Source organism: the organism of the source record quoted next, unplaced genomic scaffold (assembly GCF_019419815.1).
Source record: "Pyrus x bretschneideri cultivar Hongxiangsu unplaced genomic scaffold, Pyrus_bretschneideri_v1 Contig3, whole genome shotgun sequence".
NCBI classification, from domain to species: Eukaryota; Viridiplantae; Streptophyta; class Magnoliopsida; order Rosales; family Rosaceae; genus Pyrus; species Pyrus x bretschneideri.
Window position 1 is genome coordinate 2,959,270 of NW_025999612.1, and position 27,448 is coordinate 2,986,717.

The 27,448-nt window shown below is 37.6% G+C and overlaps 1 protein-coding gene and 1 pseudogene across 2 annotated transcripts; both read right to left on the minus strand.

Annotated features, from left to right (window-relative positions):
- Positions 1-2,768: 2,768 nt before the first annotated feature.
- On the minus strand, positions 2,769-6,388 carry LOC125479839 (glutamate--cysteine ligase, chloroplastic-like). Of its 2 annotated transcripts, XM_048589913.1 has the most exons (15): positions 6,121-6,388; positions 5,455-5,605; positions 5,247-5,354; positions 4,997-5,089; positions 4,810-4,893; positions 4,658-4,726; positions 4,512-4,582; positions 4,307-4,375; positions 4,114-4,207; positions 3,897-3,986; positions 3,733-3,813; positions 3,480-3,572; positions 3,286-3,366; positions 3,135-3,204; positions 2,769-3,036 (listed from the first exon to the last, which is right to left on the minus strand). In XM_048589913.1, exons 1-15 carry the CDS (start codon positions 6,366-6,368, stop codon positions 2,948-2,950), a joined length of 1,491 nt encoding a protein of 496 aa, XP_048445870.1. In that variant the 5' UTR covers positions 6,369-6,388; the 3' UTR covers positions 2,769-2,947. The 2 variants fall into 2 exon arrangements, with proteins under 2 accessions (XP_048445870.1, XP_048445871.1); XM_048589914.1 differs by lacking the exon at positions 3,135-3,204.
- Positions 6,389-17,445: 11,057 nt separating this feature from the next.
- LOC125479642 lies at positions 17,446-24,503 on the minus strand (annotated as a pseudogene).
- Between the last annotated feature and the right edge of the window lie 2,945 nt (positions 24,504-27,448).

The window sequence follows — 27,448 nt, forward strand, 5'->3', positions numbered from 1 at the left end:
ACTTAGATTTACGTTACTTTGATCCTATACCAATTAGAACGAGACATATTATCTTTCATAATACTGTCTAATTATGAACGGTAACAAATTTCGCAATAATCGAGCTTTTCTTAGTCAATGATCTATTAAGTTATGACTTTCACCAGAAGAACGTGATTTCCAGATAAGTTGAGGTGCCTTGTGGCAATGTATACGTATACTATAATGTGTATATATTTGTACGAGAGAGAGAGAGAGAGAGAGGCAATTATTGGATGCAATCCCTGCATCTGTTTCCAATTCCAACACCCCACTAGGACTAGTTGCCTTGGCTGCTTGGAATCCAATGTTGACGGTTGAGCTTACTCTAATTAAACAAAATATAATTCTTAATTAGGTTAGTGTTGATTTTTCCCACTAATAATCTTCACATCAATTGCGATTTGTTTTCTTAAGGGGAAAATAAAAGCATTTATCAGCTTAAAAATTTGGGAACTAGTGGGTTGTAAAATATGATATCAAAATTTTGGTTGTTGGAGGTCTTGAATTTAAAATTCCCATTTGTCAAATTTTTTTAATTTTTTTGTCAATCTGTAAGGTGCAGTAATTCTGTAATTGCCATGATTTTGATATGTAAGGGTGCTGATTTTTTTTTTCTTCCCAAAATTGGAACCACATATATATAAACATGCAATTTGTGGGAAACTTCATAGTCTAATCAATTGTTTGATAACCATTTTATTTTGTCGTAATATAAACAAAGGTATTAGGAATGTGGGAGGGAGGAAAAGAAATAATAAAAATAAGTGAAAAGAAAATTTCGAAAGTGAAAACAACATCAAAATAGTTTTTAGTTTTCATTATGTACTTTTCCATCTCTTCTATCATCTTTCATCCGCTCTTTTACATTTTTCGATTTCCTCATATTTTCCTCTATTATTAACACAAAAATAAATATAAAAAACAAATTAATTATCAAATGACCCTAAAATAAAAGTAATCCAATAACATATTACTAACTCAATTATACTAAAACTTCAAAATGTAAAGGTAGAATAAGAGAGGGGAGAAGATATCATGGGCTGTTGGAGCATCTTATATGCATACATACGTTTGGTGAACCATCCACATCTTAAGCTATCACAAAATTATGCTGGGATGTTCCCTCGACAGCAACCACACACCCATCAATCCAGTTGGACAGATGCATTTGGCATATCTCGCACACCCCTCCCATCTATTCTTCTCTTCTTGTATATATCCATTTCAACCCTAACACTTGCTAATTACCTATATATCCAAATTAATTAACAGATTACAATTAAGCTCTTAGATTTACAAATACGCTCAAGACTACATGTTTACTTACTTTGAATGAGATGGATTATGAAAGCAAAAATTAGGGGAGAGAAGGAATATGGATCATCAGATCAATTATCCTACCATAATCAATCTAGTTTCTTACTTTTTAGGTGTTGATTATGGAGTGTAATGTGGAACTCACATACTTTTTGATTTCATATATGACAATTATTTTATGATTGTCATGAATCGGAATAATTTTAATACACATGCGAACATAAACACAATAAAAATCAATAAACTGAGTATTAAGACATTGGTAAATTGGTGCAGAAGCACAAGAAAAAAATAAAACATGATGGTAATATGTAAGTACTTGGACAGGAAACAGGAGCACATGGCACATATAGGTAGCCACATGACCTGGGCTTGGATTGCCACAACAAATCATTAGCTAGGTAGGACAAACAAATGAATTCATATCAAGAAAATTTTCTTTTTTCGGACCAACTATTTCATAAAGTTGAAGTTTCATTATAAACTTAATTGGCAATATAGAAAGTGTAGTCCAATTACTTATAAGTACATGTAAGTCCCTTATAAGTACATAGATCAATCTAACTCAAACTTCCCTTCCATATTGCAATAAGATAATATGATTTGTGTCCCCTTCATAAAAGCTAATATTGAATTTTTTTTTTATTTAATGAAAGGATGATAATAGATTAGGCTAGTCGATTTGCACATAATGTATGGTTGTCGGACCACAAAAATAGCCTTATTCTTTAAATCCGCACAAGACAGTTAGAAAGAACCAAGACTTCGGAATTGACTCAAAACAATTAAAAATGGTTAAACACCCCAACAGAACGACTACCCTAGCTTGTATATTGAAATTGGTATGCCAACTTGAACAGGGAGTTGTGTATTCCAAACCCGAACAGGGTATCATTCATTATTCTCATTCACGATTTTTCAAGTACATGAACATGCGCATAACCATTTTACCTTTTCAAGTCAAAATATATGTCTAATCCATCCCCAAGCACAAATTATATAAACACGAGCAACATACATTTGAATCCGTTTAACTAATCAAACGTCATTAGCATTCACTGAAGCTGCAAGTTTGTTAATCTTCCAAAGAACAGATGAAAAATAAGTAAATGAGAGGCATGGATGATTCTTTTTCAATCTGAGTTTGGGCTGAAAATTTGAAACAAATGCAAGCAAGGGGTTTTATGAAAAAAATGCAAGGTAAAGGGTTGAGTAAAAAAAAGTGGGCTGCAACAAAATGGACTCCTGTCCGGTACTTTCTGTCACATAACACATGTTAGGGTTTGTCATTCCCCATTGTTGCTTTTACTGTCCTGTTGAGATTTGTGTCGATTAGTACTTGTCTTTAATGTATTGTTAACGATTTTTTTTTTCCAATAAATAGTGTTTATTTGTTTTTTAAAAAAAAAAAAAAACATACCAATGGGTTGTCCAGATGAATTCAACCCAAGAAGTGTTCGTATTATTTATTTTTAATCTTCCATTTTACATAACCTGACGCCATGATCTGATTACATTCATTGAAATTAGATGAAAAGCCTCATGCCTAAACTAAATTACACACCAGGAAATTTGCAACGGCTCCACTGCTGCAGTGCCTTCCACCTGATCAGCTTAGTAGCTCCTCAAAGATAGGCTCTATATTTTGTCCCCATTGCTTGTAATACAAATCCAACAGCTTCTCTGCTGGTGTTACACCTGCAATATACAATTAACGTTCCTTATAAATACCGATTTATCTGGTGATTTAAAACGAAAAAACTATTAAAAATGTGTCTAAACTCCTAATTACAAACCAGTTCTAGCCACCTCCACCAAGTCATTCAAAAACCGTGATTCATTAAAGCCTCTTCTTTCCAGGCCAGCCTGCAGAAGAATGAATAACTCTATGATTCAGTCGCACAAAGCACCACAAGAGCAGCAACAAGCTAGTAAAGCGTGACTTACCTTTGCGAATTGTACCACATCTTCAGCAACATGCTTTAGCAATCGGCCACGAAATGGTGTCATTAGACCAGTTTTAGGGACCTACTAATTAAATGCCATTATACAATAAGATTTGGAAACTTAATCATTGTAGTAGAATGTAGGAGGCCTGTAGAAGAATAGGCTTTTGTTCTTGTAGTATTTCACTACTTCACCTGATTTCTCAGCATCTGTCTTTCTTCAGCTGTCCAGTCGGCTATCAGGTCTAGTACATTTTGTAAGGAAACCTCATCATACAACAAACCAACCTGACATTCGAAACGAAAACAATCAGCTGGCATTCAGATATGTAAATTAATGCTAGTAGATACAAAATGATAAGTATTTGCACCCTCTCTTATGAGAAGATAATGTTGAAAAGTGACCAAATGATGACAAGTTATGTGTAAGGAACCAAATGCTGCTTACCCAAAAGGCAGGCAAAGCTTGTAATCTACTCCACGGTCCTCCATCAGCACCCCTCATCTCCAAGTATCTCTTCAGCCTAACCTGAATGGAAAGAGCAACATGGCATGATTGGGCAACAACATCGCAAAAACAAAAGCTATCTCATTATTGACATTATTATGAACCTCGGGATATATAGTTCCCAAATGCATCTCCCAATCATTGAGGGTTGGCAATGCACCGGGAATGCAACTAAGCTTTCCTGCCATGAAGTCCTGCATGAATACAACCACACTATATTTTTAACCACTCAGTAGCTTGAGGCAAATAAAGACTGCAGGCTACAGCTACAGAAGAAATTAAGCCTCAAATTACAAGACTATAAAAAGGATAGATGGAAACCCGGAAGGTCATCCCAGTACAGTCAAAATGCCTCTTGTTCTGATAAACGAAGTACATGGGGATATCGAGAGCATATTCAACATACTGTTCGAACCTGCATACAAAAAAACAATTTAAGAAAAGAAAAGAAAGATAACACCAGCGAAATGCATTTAAAGGCTTGTACACCTATGAAAAACAAAAAATATCTTACCCAAAGGATTCCTCAAAAACAAAAGGAATCATGCCAGTGCGATCGTTGTCAGTATCGGTCCACATTTGGCTGTTAGAAAAAGTTGAAGATTCAATACAGACCCGTGTACCAACCAATAAACATAGAGATGCCATGAAGAAGAGAGAATTGTGCTGAAATGACATCTCCAATTTCATAAGACCAGAAAATTGAGAATCAAAGGAACCTTCTCATGCTAAGAAAACCATTTGGCTTTCCTTCAGTGAAAGGTGAATTTGCAAATAGAGCTGTTGCAATCTGTTCCATTTGTTGAAAAGTTAGATACCATATAAGCAGAAAAATGTACACCGAAAACAAGTTCAGTGTTCTCACAGGCTGCAAAGCAAGACTAGCGCGAAGTTTCTTTGTCATGTCCTCTTCAGAACTAAAGTCCAGATTAACCTAAAAAAAAATGAACAAAGAAGTTGTTCTTAGTTTAAAAGATACTGCCTCCTGATCAGCTTAGCTTGTAAAAATCATCTAACCTGTGCAGTGCAAGTCCTGAACATCAAATCAAGTCCAAGAGAGCCAACTTTGGGCATGTAATTCCTAATGATCTCGTATCTTTCCTGAGCCAAAATATACTCGATCAGTATGTAAGTAATTAAAATACAAAATGGCAGCATGAATTTGAAAAGGAGTCTTTGATATGTAACCAAAGTTCAACAATACCTTAGGCATCATAGGTATGTCTTTAACTTCCCACTTTGGCTGACAACCAATATCCATCAATCCGATTCCCATTTCGTTTAGAACTTCTTTAACCTAGTAAAAAGGAACATATGGAGAAGTTAACTCAAACAACAAATCAGAAACTCCATTTGTGAACTAAATTTTATCTGAGAGAACATTATGCTTACAGTGTGAATCTTCTTGCATAGTTGCATGTGAATGCTAAAGCAAAAACTATATTTTCGCTGACCTGATAAAGATGTGAATTGACTTCAGCACAAATTTGATGCAGAGTTTCAAGAGGTGCACCACTATGCTCGAATTGACCTCCCGGCTCCAGCGTTATGCTTTGCTTACCCTGGCCGACAATGTCATGCATTGTCTTTAAAAATCACACAAATATGGAAAGGGTTTCTTGATAGGCAAGAAAAAGAAACAAAAAATTATAGCAATTTTACCTGTTTAAGTGCAATAATGTTGTCCCCTTCCATAATTTTTTCCCAATCAAACCTCTCAGCAATCCCATTAAGCAACTTAGCAATGTGTTCGTATGTCATAGGACGTAAAGTTTTCAGATCAAAGCCAAACCTCTCCTGTTCAGTGCCAATTCTGAAGATGGAGCAGGACTAAGTATAAGAATTAGGGCAATATATCCAAAAGACAAAGCGTAGCTAGTGAGAAAGCTAAGATACAAAGTATAACGAGCGGAATTATCTTGAATCTCAAGCCACATGGAAATAATTTTGATCAACATAAACACATAATGCAATATAGTTATTGTTAGAGTATTTAAAATTGTAATGTGTTGATGCAGAAGCTTAGATTCACAAGGATCAAATACGAAACACATAATGCAATATAATTTCGTTGGGTACTGTTTGTATTTAATTTTAAATAAAAGTATTCAAAATAATTGTTGACTGCACGATTTACAATGAACATATAGGATGTAAGAGAGTCTCGCACTCACAACTTGTAATCCTAGCCATCCATCTAATCTAGCGTATGAGTTTTAGACAAGGGGCAATTCCTTATAACAAACTGAAAAATAACAACTCTTTTCTATTACCTTGCATATAAGCTAAAGTAAATTTATATATAAATCAAATCAACCATTTGATTACCTCCATTTTTCCTTAGGCTTACATCCAGAGGCAAGATGCCCTATAAGATCCTCTTTTGTCAGTGGCTCGGTAGCTATTACAGCAGCTTCTGTGGGAGGACTTGCAGCAACTATCACACTGGGTCGCGGTTTCATCTTCCCCACTCTTGCATTGTATGCATATGAAATCTTCGTCTTCCTAGCAGTATAGGGTGGTACGAAAGAGAAGTGAATGCAGGATGATGAACCGGTCTGTGAAACGAGTGCCATGTGTGACAAATGATTGTAACGATCTTCGATCTTTCTTGACAAGATTACGGTGACCCTTAAGGAATGAATATATATATGTATGTGCACGTGCGTCATGATAATGTACACTATTTCACAACTTCTCGTGATAATGTAGACTATTCGCCAACTTCTCGTGATAATGTACACTATTTCACCAACTTCTCGTGATAATGTACACTATTTCACCAACTCCTGCATTTCTTTATAGCCATTGCCACTCTTCTGCAGATTAGGAAGGAATGAATGAATAAAGTAGAGTTACATTACGCCCTTGCATGATTAACACGTGAGGATTAATATAATGCAATCTTTATCTTACTTTTCACAATGAGTTTCTCGCTCTCTATAGAGTTTATAAAGACATCTTAAAGTATCAGCAATAATTAAGCATAAACAAAAAGCTACTATAGTCCCGGCCCGAGCAATAGAACATTGTTTGGCTTCTTACTTATTAGGAACTGTTAGTGATACAGTACCAAAATATCTTATTCAAGCCACAAAATGAAAACTTTTATGTACATGTCATAAAATAATTGGTCTGCAATTCTAAAGAAAATTGCCTCTTTATATGTAAGGAGTCAAATATTTTCAAGATGGTTCACTTGGCTGCAAAAAGTGCATGGCTCCTTGCATCTGTCTCTCTTTTCCCGTGATGTCAAAAGAGAATTTGATAAGAAAACTCCATAATAAACTCCACTAGAAAAATCAACTGTTCCTTTCTTAACAGATACACACACATAAACTAATCCTAGCTAAGGATCCAATAATTGCAGCTGCAGCTCCTACATTTCACCTACAATTATAATAGGGATCAATTTGTAATTCAACCTTGGAAAATGCCACGTTAAACATGCGGGGGATGACACCCGAATATGCCAAATAAAATTTTCAGAAATGCGTTTCTGATTCTAAAAGCTTGTATAAAATCCAACAGGATCCTCTTCCGATCCTTTTGGTGAGGATTTTGAGGATTTATAAATTATATCCGTTCATCGTACATTGTAAGGTTAGTTTTTATAAGGTACTGTTTGTGCTTAATTTAAAATAAAAATATTTAAAATGATTTCTTACTGCACGATGTACGATAAATGGACACGATTCACGGATCCCCGAGATCCTCACAAAGAGGATCCAACGAGGATCCAAATTCGTATAAAATATTGAAGAAATTTAAGTCGATTGTTGAGAAAACAATAGTAATATGATCATTGAGAGAAGACTATTTTTTGCTATGCTCTTATAACTTGAATTTAACCTTACTTTTTTTAAAACTAAATATCACTACTTTGCACCTTGGAACTCAATATTCGCTTCACTTTAGTGAGATTCCCTCAATTTTGTCATAAGGAATGAATAGTAATGGTGAACACCCTTGGGATCAATAATGACGATCCCAGCTTCAATAGCATTTTGAGTGCAAGATCCATCAAAATACAACTTCCAAGGAGTGGTCCAAAGACTAGCTATCCTCTTTATCTCTTGCTAAATCCATTCCTCTTTTCCCGAGAGAGCTCTACTTGGTGGGATCCAAAGACTGGCCACCTCTAGAGTTCATGGGATGTTAACTAGTTCATCTTGTGGTTCTTGGTGCTTGGTCAAGAAATCTACAATTGCTTGCCCCTTTATTGCTCTTTGAGGCACATATTGAAAACTGAACTCCGATAGTGCTAGAATTCACTTTCCAATCCTTCCAACTAGCATTGGTTTTGACAACATGTATTTGATTATATCTGTCTTGGCAATAATGTGGATGTGGCAAGGCAACATGTAATGCCTTAACTTGCAGGCAGTGAAGTACAGAGCCAAACACAACTTTTCCACTAGGGTATATCTTATTTCTACCTCAGTAAGGATTCTATTAAGGTAGCATATTACTTGCTCATTCCCACCTTCATTGTTTTGGGCCAACAAGCTTCCTATTGACTTTTTAGAGGTAGAAATATAAAGCTTTAAAGGCTTCCTTCTATGAGGTGGCATGAGCACTGGTGGAGAGGCCAAGTAAGTCTTTATTCTGTCAAAGGCCTCTTGGTGTGGTGGGCCCCACTCGAACTCTTCTTTATCTTTCAATCTTAATAGAGGAGTCAACGACTGAATCTTGCTTGCCAAGTTACAATAAATGTCCTCAGGAAGTTGATTTTGCCCAGCAGCCTTTGCAGTTGTACTTTATTGGTGGGAACCCCAAAAAGTTGCCCAATCTTACCCCCAAAAGCACATTTCTTAGGATTCATTTTCAACTTATGGATCCTCATTCTTGTTAAGGCTTGTCTGAGGTTTACTAGGTGCTGTTTTTCAATTTTAGACTTCACCATAATGTCATCAATGTATACTTCCATGCTATGGCCAATCAAGTCATGAAAAATGGCATTCATTGCTCTTTGATAAGTTGCACCAACATTTTTGAGTTCGAATGACATTATTAAGTATTCATATGCTCAGACATGTCCTGGGCATCTAAAAGATATTTTATGTATATCTTCTTTAGCCATTTTTATCTGATTATAACCATCATTCCCATCTATGAAAGATAGAACTTTGTGTTTTGCAACTGCATGGGTGTAGGGTGCTCATCTTTAGACGCGGCTCCATTATTGTTTTTATAGTCAACATAACATCGAACTGTATTAGTTATAACTTTTAATACAGGTATAATGTTGGCCAACCACTCGACATACTTAGCAAGCCTAATAAATCCAGCCTTTCAATCTCTTCTTTGACCTTTTCCTTTATCTCTTTTGACATTCTTTGTGGTGCTTGCTTTACATGTTTATATCCCTCCTTAATAAGCATCCTACGTTCTACTAAGATTGAATCTAAACCTGGCATTTCAATGTAATGCCAAGCAAAACAATCTTTAAACTCGTGTAGAAGGCTAACTATTTTTGCCCGATCTTCTACTTCCAGCAGGCCACTGATCTGTATAGGCCTTAGATCCTCCTTAGTTCCTAAATCAATGGTTTCTAAGGGGTCTTATACCTCTGGTGTTGGCTTGTCATGTTCTGTACACAAAAATTCAACTGACTCTGGGCCCTCGGGCATGTCATCGGGCCAATCCAAGTCATATATACACTCAGCCATGTGTATGGCCACCTCTGTCTCTTTCTCACAAAACTCTTATTCTCCTGTGTTTTGGCTATTTGAAGCTTCTTTCTTAGCTGAGCTCTCCCTTTCTTGCTTTCTCTCTCTCCTATACACCAATAGTCTCTTGATTAAGGACTTAACTACAACTGTTTGGTCTTTTCTTCTCTATTATGACATTACTGGTATTAGGGAGCCAGGACGATATGGGGTTTATCCTATTCTTCCCTAGTAAGAGACAATCCTTGTTCGTATAGCTTTTGGGTCGTCACCTTAGTCGGGCGGCCGTTCTCATTAGCTCATAGGCACTGCAGAATCTCAACACTGGGATTATAAAAGCTAGCTTCTGCAACATTGGTTGTAGGGAGAAATGGTCATGATTCGGCATCTACCATCTCCCAAAATCCTGGACCTATGGCCCCTGCCTCATGGTAAATAGCTACTTGTTAATGCAGGGTGGAGGGCACATAGAGACTTTGGTGAATCCAATCTTTAACAAGTAAGGCTCCATAAGTGGAACTACTATCTACCACGAAGAAGGCTAGCCTGATTTGCTTGGATCCCAAGTCAACTTCCAAGGGCAACATCCCAAGCGTTCTGGTAATGGACCTAGAGAAGCTACAGATTGTTAGGTCTGTAGGAATAAGATCTTCCTCACATTTTCCAACTTCTTCATCTGTTTCAACAGTATCACGTTCACCGTAGCTCCTCCATCAATCAAAATTTTCTTGAAGGGTACTCCTTCTAGATGAGTAGTTACATATATGGCCTTGAGATAGTTAGTTAGGGAGATACTCAGGTGGCTGAAGATTAGTCAAAATACACTCTCTCGGGCTCCATTCTTGAAAGTTTGGGTAAACCTGTCTGGCTGGATTCTTCTTTTCCTACTTCTTCAACACTAACATATGCATTCATAGGTTCTATTGCCAAGTAATCACCCTTCATTGTGGCAAGCTGATCAGGTTCGATGCAAAACATGGCAGATAGTACATATGTCATGTTTACATGGAAGTTGCTAGGTCTAGGTAAATCCTCATTATTTCCTCTAATATGGTCTGTAAACTCATATAACCAAGCGTGTGCTTCTTTTGGCAACATTAGTTTGGGCAATTCTTCCTCCCTAGTTATACCAAAGTTTGGCACTTGCCTCAGAATCTCACAAAGGGTCTCAAACAACAAAGGTGAGGATATTCCTCTCTGAGGTGAAATAGTCCCAAAACAAATTGGTTCTAGACTCTATCTTGGGGTTGACATCATCATTATATCTTCTTGAGCTCTCCTCAAGATTATGTACTTTCCAGGATGAGGGTTTTGTTGCACATGATTTCCTTTTCCCTCAATCTTATTATTGGCCATTTTCACCTCATTTTTGCTTCTCCATTGAAGTTGATTCCTTCCCTATGAGGGACTTCTTCAAACTTCACATTTTGCGAGGTTTCTGATGTAGCAGGGACCTTTAATGATTTCATATGGGTTTTGTGTTGCCTCTGGACTATCCTGATCATAGAAGCTCCCATTTCTTTTACTAGTTTTCCATCCTTCCCTCTTCCCTACTACACACCATTTTCGCCCGAGTTGGGCAGAATCTTTCTTAGTGACTAGGGATACTAGGTTCTTTGTTCTTCCTTTTACTCTAATAGCACCACCATCATAACTTGGTTAGGGAGCCCTTACCTCTATCCATTTTGGCATTTTTACCTCTCTATCCTCCACTTTTTCTGAGGTTTTATAGTTTCTGAACACTCAGACAACCCTTTTGGTTCAAAATCTCCTCCTAACCTTTGGAAAACATTTTTGGAGGTCTATTTCTCATTTGTCCGCATGATGCTTATGCATGCTTCTTGCTCTTCTTTCTCTCTTCTTCTGATCCACTCTTGATCAATAATAACTCCTGATACTGGCACTTCTAGCTCACATTCACATTGGCACTTGCTACACAACACCAGCCCTTTAACTATGGCTGCTTTGGGTTTCTCGGGCAACTTGATAGCTCATTTTGTAGGTCTGTCAACTTGCCTTATTTCTGCTTTCATTTCCCAAGTGGCTTTTCCTTTCCCTTTCTCAGCCTAAGTCAGGTTGATCATGTTTATTGAGGCCTTTGGGACGAGATCTGTGTCAATCATCATATTGGCCTTAGGTTTATTCAAGAGCAACTTTCCTTTAACTATGAGGTCTTGTATCCAATCCTTGAAATGGACATAATTGGTTATGGAATGGTTGAAGGTATAGTGCAACTTACAATACTTTTTTCCTCTTAATTCTTTGGGCTTAGGCATCTTTTTGGTGTTGTCAGGCACAATCACTCTTGCCCGCACCAACTCTTTATAGATCTCCAAGGCTTTGGTTAAATCAAAAGAATAACTCTGGTATTTAGGGGGCTTTATAGGGACAAATCCACCATCATTTATCACCACTTTATGATCCTTGACTGGTTGGACTAACCCCTTTACCATTAAAGGCTTAAAGGGAGTAGTTATCTCTGTTGCACACATTTCAATTCCCTTTCCTCCATGACCATCACTTTCTTTTGGCTCTGCTCATTTAAACTCTACTTGGTGAATTGTAGCTTTATTCTTGAAGAACGGATGCACCTTGGATGAGTGCTTTACTTGTAGTTCGTTAATCAACAGATTCTCATACTTTATGGCAACAAGTACCAGCTCTTATAACTCATTAAACTATACATCATAAAACTTCTTTCTCAAAGGCAACCTCAATGCCTTCTGAGCAATAGATATAAGTTGGGCATGGTTGATAGGAAATTGGCACCTCATCCTTGTCCTTTTAAATCTCATCATGAAGTCCTCTGTGGACTCATGCTCATATTGTTTCACCTTAACTAGATCGTTGATAGTCATCTTGAGCTCCACCCTATAGAATTGTTCATGAAAAGCCATCTCTATTTGCCCCTAGTTAGCAATAGAATTGAGGGGTAATAGAGAATACCATTGAGACGCTAGGCCAACCAACGAGTTCCTAAACAATCTTAAATTATAGTTAGAATTGTCTTCAAATGCCACACAGTAATTGAAAAGTTTAAAGATGTAATCTCTAGAGGACACATTGCCATCTTCTTCACTAAAAGTTGGAAACACGGGCATCTTGAAGTTTAGGGGAAAATGATTATGCTCATCAATATACTCAGGGTAGGTCTTCTGGTAGGTGATCCTAAACAGCGGGCAAGCCTAAGGTTGAGCATTCTGGACCACCATTCTTTTTAACTCAGCTAACGCATCTCTAAGCAGTTGGTTGGCTGTATTATTATGTGGGCTGTAAAGAGGTTCCCACTTCGGGCTATACTTATTGCCTGAGAAAGTCTCTTTCTTTGGTTCGTGCTATCTCCATCTGGCCCCTCATCCCTTATTAACCAATGGTGGTGGCCTATAAGGAAGAGGCTTGCCCACGATTGTGGACACAACTTTTCCACTAGATTTTCAAACTTGATGGTTCATTCCATATTTCTTCTTATCTTGCCTGACCTGCCCCCTACTATCTAGTAGGGATAGTAGTAGGTTGGGCAACTCAGTCTCCAGGATTTCTTCTAATATTGGTTGGCTAGCTGGCCCTAGGCCTTACTTTCTCCTTTCTTTTTTTCTTCCTTTCCTTGAGTAAGGCAAATAAAGGAATAACTGGTTCATTCTCAGGGCTTGCCTCTCTCCTCATCTCTCTAGCATAACTGTCTTTTGGAGTAGAGTACTTCGGATCTAGTATTCTCTTCAAACTTCCTGTTAAGGAATAAAGTCTGCTCACCTCTCCCCTGGTCTCTAAAGAGATATTTTCCATACTTTTCAACACTTGCACCATGATGGCTTGTAAGTTTTCATTGGTCACCTTTCTTCCCAACTTCTCAAATGAAGTCAGGCTTTCCATAACGATTGGTCCTCGTAGAGATGAGAAATCTTCTGGATGATCTATCATTTCTAATCTTGGTAGACACTGGGGTGGCCCGTATTATGTGTTCCACTTGAAGGTTCTGTCATTCCTCTTTCTTCTTGGCATACAAGACTAATGGAGTCCCACTAGGTGTGCCAAAACTATGTTCGGGCAAAGATTTGTCTGGAGAAGGTCTCTGGACCTCAGCATAGCTCCCCAAGGGATTGGCACTTTGATGTTTTGTAGTTGGGCTCTTACTTGTTGGTGTATTGCAAGAAGAGTATGAAGTTAATTTTGAAAGGTTTTGTGGGGCCTTAGGTATAGACCTTGAGGCTCATATTCAAAATTAACAAAGTGTTAGGCGTGCCACTACTATTGCAATATAACAGATGTAGAGCAAGTGTGTTTAAAGCTGATTACTTGCGCCCCAAGTTACCCAAACTTCTTGTAATCAAAGGATTGTCACAGATGGGTTAAATTTGTATTAAGTTCTTTTTCTTGCCTTGTAAACAAGGACTTTTATTGTTCTGTGCTCGATGAATTTGGATCGTAAATTGGAATGCTTTTATTGTTCTGTGCTACTTGGGTTACCGAGTTTATTTTGTTTCAATGATAAACCAATTTCCTGTTTCTTCTAAAAAATAATGTTAGCTATCCCACATAGATGAATTCAAAGAAAAATTAATGACTTTAAATAGGATTACCTATTCTAACTAACATCGAGGTATTTTGTGATAAAACCTCACACCTAGTGGATTGGGTAGATGGTAATTATCAAATTGTGGATATTATCGATGTCGTTAGAGTGGCACCCCCTAACCCATCATTCTAAAAGTTCCAACATAGTATTAGAGCCCTGGTTACGGGCCCGTGCAGACAAAGACTTGTCATCAGGAAGTGTGGGCTTGGAAACAAGCCTGGACTCTTAACATTGAGTCGGCCTCTGAGTTCTTAAGAAGCACTTCCTGGAAGGATTGAAAACAAGTCTGGACTCCATTAGAGCAAACCTTTGAGTTTCAATTGCCGATGTGTGGATCTCCATGTGTGAACCATGTGAGTTTACACATGAAGGGGCATGTTAGCTATCACATATCAGTGGATTCAAAGAAAAAGTAACGACTTTAAATAGAATAACCTTACTCTAACTAATACCGCGACCTTTTGTAATAAAACCCTACACCTAATAGATTGGACATGTAGTAACTATCAAATTGGAAACAATATTAGTGTCGTTAGATTGAAACTTCTAGACCCGTCGATCTAAAAACTCCAACAATCCCAGCACAGTCAAAATGCCTCTTGTTCCGATAAAGAAAGTACATGGGGATAGCAAGAGCATATTCAACATGCTCGAACCTGCATACAAAAAAAAAAAAAAAAAAAAAAAACCCATTTTAAGAGGAGAAAAGAAAAATAACACCAACGAAATGCATTTAATGGCTTGTACAACTATTAAAACAAAAACTCTCTTACCCAAAGGATTCCTCAAAAACAAAGGGAATCATGCCAGTACGATCCTTGTCAGTATCGGTCCAAATTTGACTGTTAGAAAAAGTAGCAGATTCAATACAGACGCCATGTATCAACCAATAAACATAGAGATGCCATGAAGAAGAGAAAATTGTGCCGAAATGACATGCATCTCCAATTGCATAAGACAGGAAAAACAGAATCAAAGAAACCTTCTCATTCTGAGAAATGAAAGTTCTAGGATGGGTACTAATTTAACTTAGAGGAAATGAATAGGTTCCAACTTAAAAATTCAATTCAATTTTTAGTGCAGTTTTCACATTCACAATACATATCAAATTATCACACTCATATGCAATTAAAATGATAAATAAAATGTGCACACAAGATGTAGGATTTAACGAGGTAAAACCACCACTAGGAAAATTCTCGGGATCCCAAGTTAGGATAAACACTAAGAGAAATGAGTACAGAAAGACTTACAAAACTCATCAACTAGACACACATACTAGTAGGCAGTTTTGTCTCTGGGCTTTGCAACTCGATCTCTCTTCAACCTTTGAGTGGAAGTGACACGATACTAATGCGGCCGACAATCATCATATCCTCAAACTTAATTTGCAGGATACTAACGCGATCATGCAGAATATATGTATAAAGTGTATAATTTAAAATGATAAATCAACTATGAGCATCACAATAAACATTCTCATAGTTGTTACGATTGAAAGATCAAGAAAATATGATTTTGGTTCAAAGACACATGCTGCTCTCAGTACATCAATATTGCCAGCAAATATATGCATGCGCACTTGACTCTAAAAGCTTGCGGCAAATGTGAAGTGCAAAATCTATATCCGATGCATGCGGCTACTCTAAGATCTTTAATGCATATATACATATGTGACTCAAACACAATGCAGCAACAGCTGCCTTTTCTTTTTCAAAATACAAAACAATTTTTCTCAAATGAAAACTCACAGATGACAAATCACATTAAAACTTTTAGGGTACGTTTGTTGCACCGAATTATCTCGGACTGGACTAGTTTTATAGACTAAGCTGGATTGATTTAGTGAATCGTTTGGTGTAGAGTCGGACTAGAAAACATGATAATTAATCAACTCTAAAAAATTATATTATTTAATTTATATATTTTTAATACTTAATTATTAATTTTATCTTTTTATTTTTGGTTTCTAGAGTCTTCTTCATCTCTCCCTCCCCTCCGTATTTTTCTCTGTCCAACTCTAGAAGCTAGATAGCTCCATAACGCATGACAACCAAATCCCTCCCATCCTGTTTGAATTCCAAACCGAATTGATTTGGAAGAAAAAACGCAGAAGATAAAGACAAAAGAAAAAATTGGATCCCGTTTGAAACCCAGATCGATTCCCTCGAATCCCTCAAAATCACAGCCTCCTCCTCCCCCCACCACCACTGCACCCTTCTCCCAGTTAACTACCACAACATGCCAAGTCACAGATGACGAGAAAAACCAATCCTCATCGCCCTTTTCCGACTTCCTGGGTTCAATTTTAGAAGCCATTGAGGCCATGAAATCGCTTCCGCAGCAGAAGCTAAAAAACGATGAAGACGTCGAGGTGCTCAAGATCCTGCAGCGCTTAGAGTGGATGTTCATAATAGAGAGGGTTCTCGCTGAAATGGGCGAAAACAATGGGAAGATGAAACGGGACTGCTAATCCCAACCTTTTGCACGGTATTAGTAGTGAAGCCCTTAGCGAATGCGAGTTCCGTCTAGTCCCATTAAACCTAGTCCATTACTCGCACCAAACAAGGGACTAGGATAGTACCTAAGCCAATTCTAGCTAATCCTTTCTAACGAGGCCAAACAAACACGGCCTTATTGTGCTGCCATATAAAGGTTAGCTTTACATGCAATTTTTGTTGCAATAATTGCAAAGCATAAATATATATATATATATATATATATATATATATATATATATTGGACTCCAAAAACATGCAGCAACAGAAAAGCAGAAAACCTTTTAATGCATGAGGTTTGTTGTACAAGAACAATTCAAAACCCCTAAATCATGCATATGACAACACCAGAAAAATGTCAAAAAACAAAGATTAAAAATGAAGCCCTACTGTGATGCTGCTCTATTCTTCTGTGTTATGCGGCAGCCACCAAAATGCTCTAATACTGACCTGGTTATATTTATGCGGCATCAAACGCTTATGAACCTAGACCCCTATATATATATACAAATATTTAGCAATTACGTTAACATACGAACCTGAAGATCACGTTGACCAAATAAGTGATACACCTAATCACTAATTCAGTTAAAGATGATGGGATAAATATGTAACCTGACAAGGCTGAAAACCATTTGTCTTTAACAGATGTTAATTATGGATAAGACACCTAAGTCATGCTGCAAGGACCAGCTATAGCATATATGCTAGGGTTTTTTTAATTTTATTTTTTATGTTGACTTGAATCGGGGGGCCTTTTAATATTAATAAAATTAATCCAAATTAGCTCATTAATATAAATTCAGACTACATGAATGTATATGCATGCCGAACTTACCTCATAGATGTCTCTAAAGCATTTGACATTCTTGTGCTCGAGAGCATGAGAGACAAACTTAAACTAAACTAATCAAAACTGACATGCACTAGACATTACAGAGTTTTGTTCAGGGATTGCCAATTTTACTCTAACAAGAAAACTATTAGGCTTTCCTTTAGTGAAGGGTGAATTTGTAAATAGAGCTGTTGCAATCTTTTCCATTTGTTGAAAGTTTAGATACCATATAAGCAGAAAAATGTACACCGAAAACAAGTTCAGTGTTCTCACAGGTTGCAAAGCAAGACTAGAGCGAAGTTTCTTTATCATTTCCGCTTCAAAACTAAAGTCCAGATTAACCTAAAAAAATTGAACAAAGAAGTTGTTCTTAGTTTAAAAGATACTGCCTCCTGATCAGCTTAGCTTGTAAAAATCATCTTATTTGTGCAGTCCAAGTCCTGAACAGTCAAATCAAGTCTAAGAGAGCCAACTTTGGGCATGTAATTTGTAATGATCTCGCATCTTTCCTGAGCCAAAATTTACTCGATCAGTATGTAAATAATTAAATGTTGAATTTTGGATGTATATTTCATAAGTAACATTTACAAGGTTTAAGCATTTATATATGGAAGGGACGGAAAAGAAAGGGAGCAGCTGGAAAGCAACCTCCAATCAGTCCTTAAATCACTCCTACAAGGACTACCAACTATTTACAATAACAAGTAAACACAATCCCTTAATTCTAGGCTAAAGCAAGCTAGAAACAATATCTTGAATAAAACCCTAGCCTTGAGCCGAGAGTTCTACATTGAACAAAAGATATGACTTGATTGATTTAAGCCTTAGCTGCTTCTTGCTTCTTCCAATACTCCCCCTCAAGCTGGATCAAGGGGGTTCGTTGAGCCAAGCTTGAACATTAAACGCTGAAATTGAGCAGTGGGAAGGTATTTCGTAAAAATATCAGCCAACTGATCATGACTGCGTGTGTAATGAGTGTTAATAACCTTAGATTGAACTTCTGCTCAAATGTAATGACAATCAACCTCGATATGTTTAGTCCTCTCGTGAAAAACTGGGTTGGAAGCAATGTGCATAGCAGCTTGATTGTCATAGAACAAAGATATTGGTTAATTGCTTGGAAACCCTAAATCTGAGAGAAGACCTTTTAACCAAATGAGCTCACAAGCAGTGGATGCCATTGCTCGATATCAGCCTCAACACTTGATCGAGCTATGACACGTTGTTTTTTGCTTTTCCATGTAACCAAATTTCCACCCACAAATGTGCATAATCCAATGGTTGACTTACGATCAAGAGTGTTACCAGCCCAATCAGCGTTTGTGTACCCCATGATGGCAGTGTTACCATTCCTTTTCATCAATATACCTTGACCAAAAGAGCCTTTGAGATAACGAAGTATTCTTTTAACAACACGTAAATGAACAATGGTGGGAGCATGCATGAACTGACTGGCAATGCTCACGGCATAGGAAATGTCAGGATGCGTGATTGTGAGATAAATCAATTTCCCAACTAACTTTTGATAGTCAGTGAGATTGGTGAGAGCCTCACTTTGCATGTCGAGCTGGAGTTTACTGTCAAGGGGAGTCTGATCAGGCTTACAATCCACCATATCAGCATCCTTTAGAAGGTCAAGAACGTACTTCCTTTGATTTAGAAAGAGCCTCTTATGAGATGTAGCCATTTCAATGCCAAGAAAATACTTGAGAGTTCCCAAATCTTTGAGAGCAAATCGGACTCGAAGGGCATGCTTGAGAGAATTAATTTCCTCAATATTATCACCTGTCACTATGAGATCATCAACATAAATCAAAACAACCAATTTGGCTATTAAACCAATTCGAACAAAAAGTGAGGAATCAACATTGCTTCTGTGAAAGCCAACTTCTTCAAGCACTGAGCTAAATTTTGAATACCATTCTCGTGGAGATTGCTTTAAGCCATAGATAGATTTATGAAGTTTGCACACCATGTCAAGATCATGGGACTGAGGGTGCCTTAGAGGCAACTTCATGTGCACTTCCTCTTTTAGCTCACCATGTAAAAATGCATTCTTCACATCCATTTGATATAAAGGCCAAGATTGATTAACTGCCATAGACAACAATATTCTCACTGTGTTCATCTTGGCAATTGGAGCAACAGTCTCTTTATAATCCATTCCATATGTCTAAGTAAAACCACAAGCCATTAGCTTTGTGTCTCTCAACAGTTCCATCAGAGTTGAACTTTGTCTTATACACCCAACGACTACCCACTGCCTTTTTTCCTTGAGGAAACTTAATAACACTCCAGGTTTCATTGTCATGGAGCGCTTGAAGTTCATTTTTCATAGCAGTTTTCCGAATATCATGCTCATTTGCTTCTTGAAATCTTTGTGGATTATGAGTATCATCTAGGGCACTGAGAAAAGTAGCATGAGAGGATGAACATTTTTTGTAAATGACAAAATCCGCAAGGGGATATCTTGTAGTATAGGTAACATAATCAACAAGCCTTGATGGAGGATGGCGATCTCTTGTGGGATTTCTCCGAGTTGAAACTTGTGATGAAGGCAGTGGCTCAGAAACTTGAGATAAGGACTCTGTATGTGAGCTTGGATTGTCATTCCCTTTTACTTTTTCTTGATAAGAAGGGATGTTAGGTAATGGAAAGAAATCATGCAGGAACTCCCCCTGATTTGTATCAACCAATTTATGTGTAAAGTAGGGAGTTGACTAATCAAATCTAACACCTCTAGACACTAGAAGCTTCTTAGTGACTGGATTATAACACTTATAACCCTTTTGTGTAGATGAATAACCCATGAACACACACTTAACAGCCCAAGGATCAAGTTTGTCACGGTGTGTAAGTTGAGTGTGAACAAAACATATACACCCAAAGACCTTTAAGTGAGATAGATCAATCTTTCTCTCCTTCAACACTTCATAAGGAGATTTGAAACCTAGCACTCTACTAGGGAGTTGGTTGATGAGGTATGTAGAACTTCTTAGGTACATGCATATGAAACATGAGAGCTCTTGTCTTCTCAAGAAGGTCTCGATTTTGGCAACCTCGTTTTGTTGGGGAGTACCAACACAACTTGTTTGGTGAAGAATGCCATGGTTGCTCAAATATTGAGACATATTATTGGACATATATTCAATGCCATTATCGGATCTTAATATGTGAATATTGGACGAGAATTGAGTGCCAACAAGTTTATGGAAATCTTGAAACACACTTGCAACTTCACTTATAAACTTTAAGAGGTAAAACCAAGTAATCTTTGTAAATTCATCCATAAAGGTTACAAAATACCTATATCCATCAAAGGACTCAACAACTGGTCCCCAAATATCTAAATGAATGATTTCAAAAGGATTACTAGCCCTAGACAAGGATGAATCAAAGGGTAATTTGACAGATTTCGACAAGTGACAAACATCACATTGAATCTTGTCTTTACACAGGTTTGGAAACAAAAAAGACATCACTTTTTCGGAGGGGTGAGCCAACCATTGGTGCCAAAGATGTTGGTCTTGTGGTATACTGGAGCTAGCTTGAAAAACTTTAGAAGTCTTAAGATCTTTGGCTAGGTAATAAAGTCCATTAAAGAAGAGACCTTCACCAATCATCTTCTTGGTAATGATATCCTGAAAAATAGCATTGTGAGGGGAGAAAATGGCTAGGCAATTTAAAGATTTTGTGAGGGTTCCAACGGATAAAACTTGACAAGGAAATGAAGGGTCATAAAGTGCTACTGACTTTATGTGATCTGAAAGAAGATTGATTTTTCCTTTTCCTACAACTGAGGTTCCTTTCCCATTAGCTACTGACACTTGAGATCGAATGTACATTGTTTTAAAATCATGCAGTTTGGTGAGTTGATTTGTCATATGATCCATAGCTCCTGAATCTATAATCCAATAATCATGCACATAACTAGCATTAAGAGCAGTTGAGAAGGAACTTAAGATACCTCGAATATCACATTGTGGAACACAGTCAGTCTCTACAAGAAATCCAGCGAACTTTCCCAATAAAGCAGTGTGATTTTTGCTTTCAGACATAGAGGTTTCCAAACAGTCATTGGGCAACTGTGTCTTGTGAAGATAGGTTGCGAACTCGTTGATCAACAGGGCAAGATTTGCTATAAAGTTTATCATTCGCTTAGTTGAAGAACCAGCTGCATGATTGGCTCAATGAGATGGATGATTCAAGCTTTTCTGAGGGCCCTTGCTATCATTTAAGTAGCTTGGCTTCAGCTCTGGATGTAGAATCCAACATCTATCTCGAGTGTGTCCAACAACATCGCAATAATTGCATTTCAAGTCAGGTCTTTTACCTTTATAAGACCTTCCTTCAGTGCGACTATGATTAGAAACATAAGCCCTAGTTTCAGGCATATTTGACTTGGTCTCCAAGTTCATCACTTTCTTCCTTACTTCTTCTCTTTGAATGATAGCACACACACCTGTGAAAGATGGCAGCTCAGAATTCATAAGCACATGGCTTCTAAGATCTTTAAACTCTGGGCCTAAGCTTGCGAAGAGTTGAAAGATCTTATCCTTCTCAGCTCTCTTTATTAAGACAGTAGCATCAGTAGTATGAGGTCGATAAATGTCAAGTTCATTCCACATACTCGTCAAGCTGCTAAGATGTTAAACAAATCACTTGCCTACTAGTTGCAAATTTGCAATGTCTTTCTTAAGCTGAAAAACACGAGCATCGTTGTTTTGATTCCCATACATTTCTTTGACTTGATCCCATAGATGCATGGACAACTCTGAATAACTGAAAATTTCAACAATTCTACACTCCATAGAATTAAGTAGCCAAGACATAACCAGTTGATCTATACACAACCATGACTTAAATGTAAGAGACGTGACTGCAGACGCCTGTATAACACCATTGACATATCCAAGCTTAGATCTTCCTCCCAGTGCAAGAGATATGGCTCTAGCCCATGGAAGATGGTTGAATTCATTCAATAAGACAGAACTGAGACGTTGGTTTGGATTAACCTCAATGTCAGAACCTGCTACAATAGCCAACGAGCTTCTAGCTTCAAAGGAACTGTCTTCCGCCATCGTAGCGTGAAGAAAAAAATTGCAACGGAAAAAAAATTCAGAGTCAGGATTTTAGAATTCCTGCTCTGATACCATGTTGAATTTTGGATGTATATTTCATAAGTAACATTTACAAGGTTTAAGCATGTATATATGGAAGTGACGGAAAAAAAAGGGAGCAGCTGGAAAACAACCTCCAATCAGTCCTTAAATCACTCCTACAAGGACTACCAACTATTTACAATAACAAGTAAACACAATCCCTTAATTCTAGGCTAAAGCAAGCTAGAAACAATATCTTGAATAAAACCCTAGCCTTTAGCCGAGAATTTTACATTGAACAAAAGATATGACTTGATCGATTTGAGCCTTAGCTGCTTCCTGCTTCTTCCAATATTAAAATACAAACTTGCAGCATGAATTTGAAAATGAGTCTTTGATATGTAGCCAAAGTTCAAAATTACCTTAGGCATCATAGGTATGTCTTTACCTTCCCACTTCGGCTGACAATCAATATCCATTAATCTGATTCCTATTTCGTTTAGAACTTCTTTAACCTAGTAAAAAGGAACATAAGGACAAGTTAACTCTGAAACCAACAAATCAAAAACTCCATTTGTGAACTAAACTTTATCCAAAAGAACAGTATGCTTAGAGTGTGAACTTGCTTGCATAGTGGCATGTGAATTCTAAAGCAAAAACTATATTTTCGCTGACCTGATAAAGATGTGAATTAACTTTAGCACATATTTGATGCAGAGTTTCAAGAGGTGAACCACCACTATTGACACACCCCAACCCAGATATCCGAATAACACCTAGATGACACGTGTTGGCTGACACTCGAGAGTGATGAAAGCCATAAATATATAAATACGCATGAATAAAAGAGAATCTGAAATAAAAAAAACCATGATATGGAATATACAAACACCGGGAGAGAATAAATAAGATTCCAAATAAATCAAGAGTGCAATTGAGTGTTCAACAATAACTAATCAGAAATAAAAGATACCCAATGATGTACAGAGTATACCACTAAACAGAAGTATAAATGAAAGATAAGACATCAAATTTACATATTTAACAAAGAAAAGCCCTACATAAGTGAAGAATGCTAGATCACTGATAGGGGAATGCCTCGACACTCGGGTCGTACTCCTCATCACTATGTCTTGAGGGGGCACAAAAACAAAAGGTGAGTGGACCATCATTTATATACGTGCTAGTAATAAAAAAACCCCTTTTTCTTTCTAAACATACTAACCCCTATTTTGAAAACTCATATAGTACTACATATAGGTTTTTCTAAAACTCTAACATGCCATGAAAACATTCGTAGGTGATAAAAACTGTATCTAAAATGGGTATCGAAACGCCTGAAGGCAAATCTCAAAATCTCATAACTCAAATCATATGTATACTCAACTAGGAGTATTGTAGTTGCCCAAAGGCATAACCTGTCCATCACCTAAAGGTGAAGCTGTACGACATTGGGTTACGGCAGTGAAGAAGCATGGTAGGTTCTATCACTCGAAGGTGAAGCTGTACGACTCTGGGTTACGCCAGAGAAGAAACCTATACATAAAACATAACACACCGACACTAGCCGTGGCTAGTGAAGCTGTCCAACACTGGTTTAGCCAGTGAAGCTGGAGGTATGACATAATATAATCAATTGTGTCCTATGGCCATAGAGGTCTACATACCTATGTTGTGTGTATATGATGTATGATAACCCAGTAAATAAGTACTGAAAAACATATTCCGCTCCTGGGGAGTAGCTTGAACTAGGGAAGACGTGATCATTTTCCACAGAAGCACCTATACACAAATAGACACTATTTAATAAAACTATACTAAATGATGGATTTTAAGAAAATGGACAGTAGATTTGGATTCGACACATTGAAAAACCTAAGAAGGGACCTCAGGTTCCCGCATGCGCCGCCTCGGATGGCGGCTTAGAAGGCCATACACCGCTGCAAGTGCAGAGATGGGTCGCCGAAAGTTGGCCAGAAAAGTCACCAGCGCCACTGTGGATGGCGACGAAGCACAGTACGATGCGCCCATGCACCGGTCGTGGAACTAGATTCTGACTCAGGTCGAGTCAGATCTGGGACAGATATGGGCTCAGGTCTGATGGGTTAAACTAGGTTTGCTAGGTTGGGTCGAGGGTTTTGGGCCGGGTCTAAAGGATTGGGCTTGGGTTAATGGTTTAAGGTATTTGGGCCTGGGCAATAGGTTGGTGGATTTGAGCCAAGGTTGGATCCGGTCTGGATCCAAGTTCTGGGTCGGATGTTGGTTTGCAGATTGGGTCAACCCGATTTGCTTGCGGGTCCTCGAACCCAATGAAGGAGAAGGCCAGACTTTTGCCTGAGAAATTTGTCTGGCTCCGATTTGGGGTCAAATCTTCACTATTTTCGGTGATTTTTGAACCATAGTGAAGCTAAGGACGAGGATAATAAGATTTTACCAATTTGATAGTTAACTGTGGTCGGAGTTGGCCAAAAATTAGCTCAAAAGCCGTCAGGGGTCATCGAAAAATCTAGGAATTCAAAGAACACAAGCATGCATGAATTAAATGGTCCAAAACTCAGCTCCAAATCATCATAGATGCAAGAAACATTACAATAATTGAAGACTGTTCCAGGGAACCTCACCTAGTTTCAAGATAAAACTTAAGGTTCTGGGGTGTTAATGGCAAAGCTCCACAAAGTGTCTCGATGAAGCATGCAAGACCACCAGTGAACTCCTTGCGTCCAATAGAACTCGAAAATAAGAATTTAAGGTTTGATTAGCTGAGTGATAGAAAGAAGGTGAGAGTTAAGGCTCTTGCTGCTAAGGTTATGTTTGCAAAGATGACGATGGAGGGTTGTGAGACAGGTGAGAGAGATAGTTAGGGATGGGGTAGTCATGGGAGAGAAATAAAACAATGGGCCGCATTTTGGGTTGGGTAGCACAGCCCAAAGAATTGGGCCAGATGGACAAAACCCAACACAAAGGAAAAATTGAAATTTACACTCCAAAATTAGAACGGGTTGTTACAATTATGCTTGACTTGACCTCTCAACTCTAACGTTATGCTTTGCTTACCCTGGCCGACAATATCATGCATTTGCTTTAAAAATCACACAAATGTGGAAAGGGTTCCTTGACAGGCAAGAAAAAGAAACAAGAATTATAGCAATTTTACTTGTTTAAGTGCAATAATGCTTTCCCCTTCCATAATTTCTTCCCAATCCAACCTCTCAGCAATCATATTAAGCAACTTAGCAATGTGTTTGTATGTCATAGGATGTAAAGTTTTCAGATCAAACCCAAACCTCTCATGTTCAGTGCCAATTCTGAGGATGGAGCACGATTAAGTATAAAAATTAGGGCAAGATATCCTAAAGGCAAAGCATAGCTAGAGAGAAAGCTAAGATAAAAAGTATAACGAGGGGAATTCTATTGAATCTTAAGCCACATGGAAATAATTTTGATCAACATAAACACATAATGCAATATTATTACCTCCACTTTTCCTTAGGCTTGCATCTAGAGGCAAGATACCCCATAAGATCCTCTTTTATTAGTAAGGTAGCTATTACATCAGCTTCTGTGGGAGGACTTGCAACAACTATCACAATGGGTCACGGTTTCATCTGCCCCACTCCTACATTGTATGCATACGAAATCTTCTTCTTCCTAGCAGTACAGGGTGGCAATGGTGAAGTTACAGAGGGTTTGGAAGGGGAGGTCGCCTCTCCCCTCGTCAGAAATCAAGCTTAGGAGCGACGGTTCGCCCTTCTGATGTTGTCGAAAAACCTGCAAGGGGAAGCCATGGCTGCTGCAGGATGTAGCGGTTACGTTTTCTATTGTTAACAAGTCCATGAAAACGACATAGACGCTAGATGATGTCGTTTGGGCATAAAAAAAATAACAAAAAAATAAACACAACAAAAGGGGGACCACTTGTCCCCATTAACCCACACATATTCACTTCCCATATGGAAGAGGATCCTTTCCGAATTCCCTTCGTGGGGATTCTAGGGATTTCCAGATCCTAACCGTTCATCGCACATCATGCAGTTAGTTTTCATCAATTACTATTTTTATTTAATTTTTAATTAAAAAATCAAATGATTTTTTACCGCACGATGCACGATGAATGGCTAAGATGTAAGGATCTCTAGGATCCCCACAATTTGGATCATGATGGGATCCAAATCCTTCCCCAATTTCCACCCCACTGTCGTGCCTTTTGCCTTTTTTTAATTTAAATTATTAATTCCTAATTTAACATAAATGTTTTCTTAGTTGACTTTCCTTATAAGAATTATAATGTAATATGGGTATTGATTATTGATATGAATCATATGATTATTGATGAATAAGTGGATATGTTTGTTCTTGCTTGAAATTCAAAGAATTGAATCTTGAAGCATTTTTTTACCCGATTTTATTGCAATTTGATCTTTGATTTAGACTAGCTTTTAACCAGTCTGATCCTTCGTTTTTGCTGCTAATTTCACTGTGGGAATTAGATGGTGCCTCAAAATCGTAGATTTTTAGGCAAAATTTACCATTTTTCAAAAAGGTGTAACTTTTGTAAAAATTTGACGCTTGAAAGGGGTTGACACATCAACTATTAGTTAAAGTTGCAGTTTTTATATTGAAAATTAAAATTTTTATTAGGTAAATATGTTTGCTTGCATCAAATATAGGCTTCGTTTGGATTCTAGGATTTTATATCAATGGGACAAATATGTAAATTCAGTCTTCTTGACCAAACGAGACCATATAGTATATGATCAAAGAGATGGACATCACCGCAATGCCCCCTTCCCTTAAAGATATTGAACGAGTAGCAAATTTACAGCATAAAATCTCATCGGCAACAATTGTAACTTATTTGTCTTGATAAATATACGAACAAAATTAATATTGTATATTATATAAAAGAATTTGGTTATCTACATTTATTTTGGAACGTTTGCTTTTTTAAATTCCGCCCTTCCTCTAGACAATTCTTG

Bases quoted from the DNA above. Each gene is read 5' to 3' on its own strand.
- LOC125479839 (XM_048589913.1), bottom strand. From the start codon at position 6,368: ATGGCACTCGTTTCACAGACCGGTTCATCATCCTGCATTCACTTCTCT. The intron at 5,606-6,120 runs GTAATCAAATGG...CTCCATCTTCAG, and splicing joins AAGCCTAAGGAAAAATGGAG to AATTGGCACTGAACAGGAGA. The intron at 3,814-3,896 runs GTTCATAATAAT...CTTTCCATTCAG, and splicing joins TGGGAACTATATATCCCGAG to GTTAGGCTGAAGAGATACTT.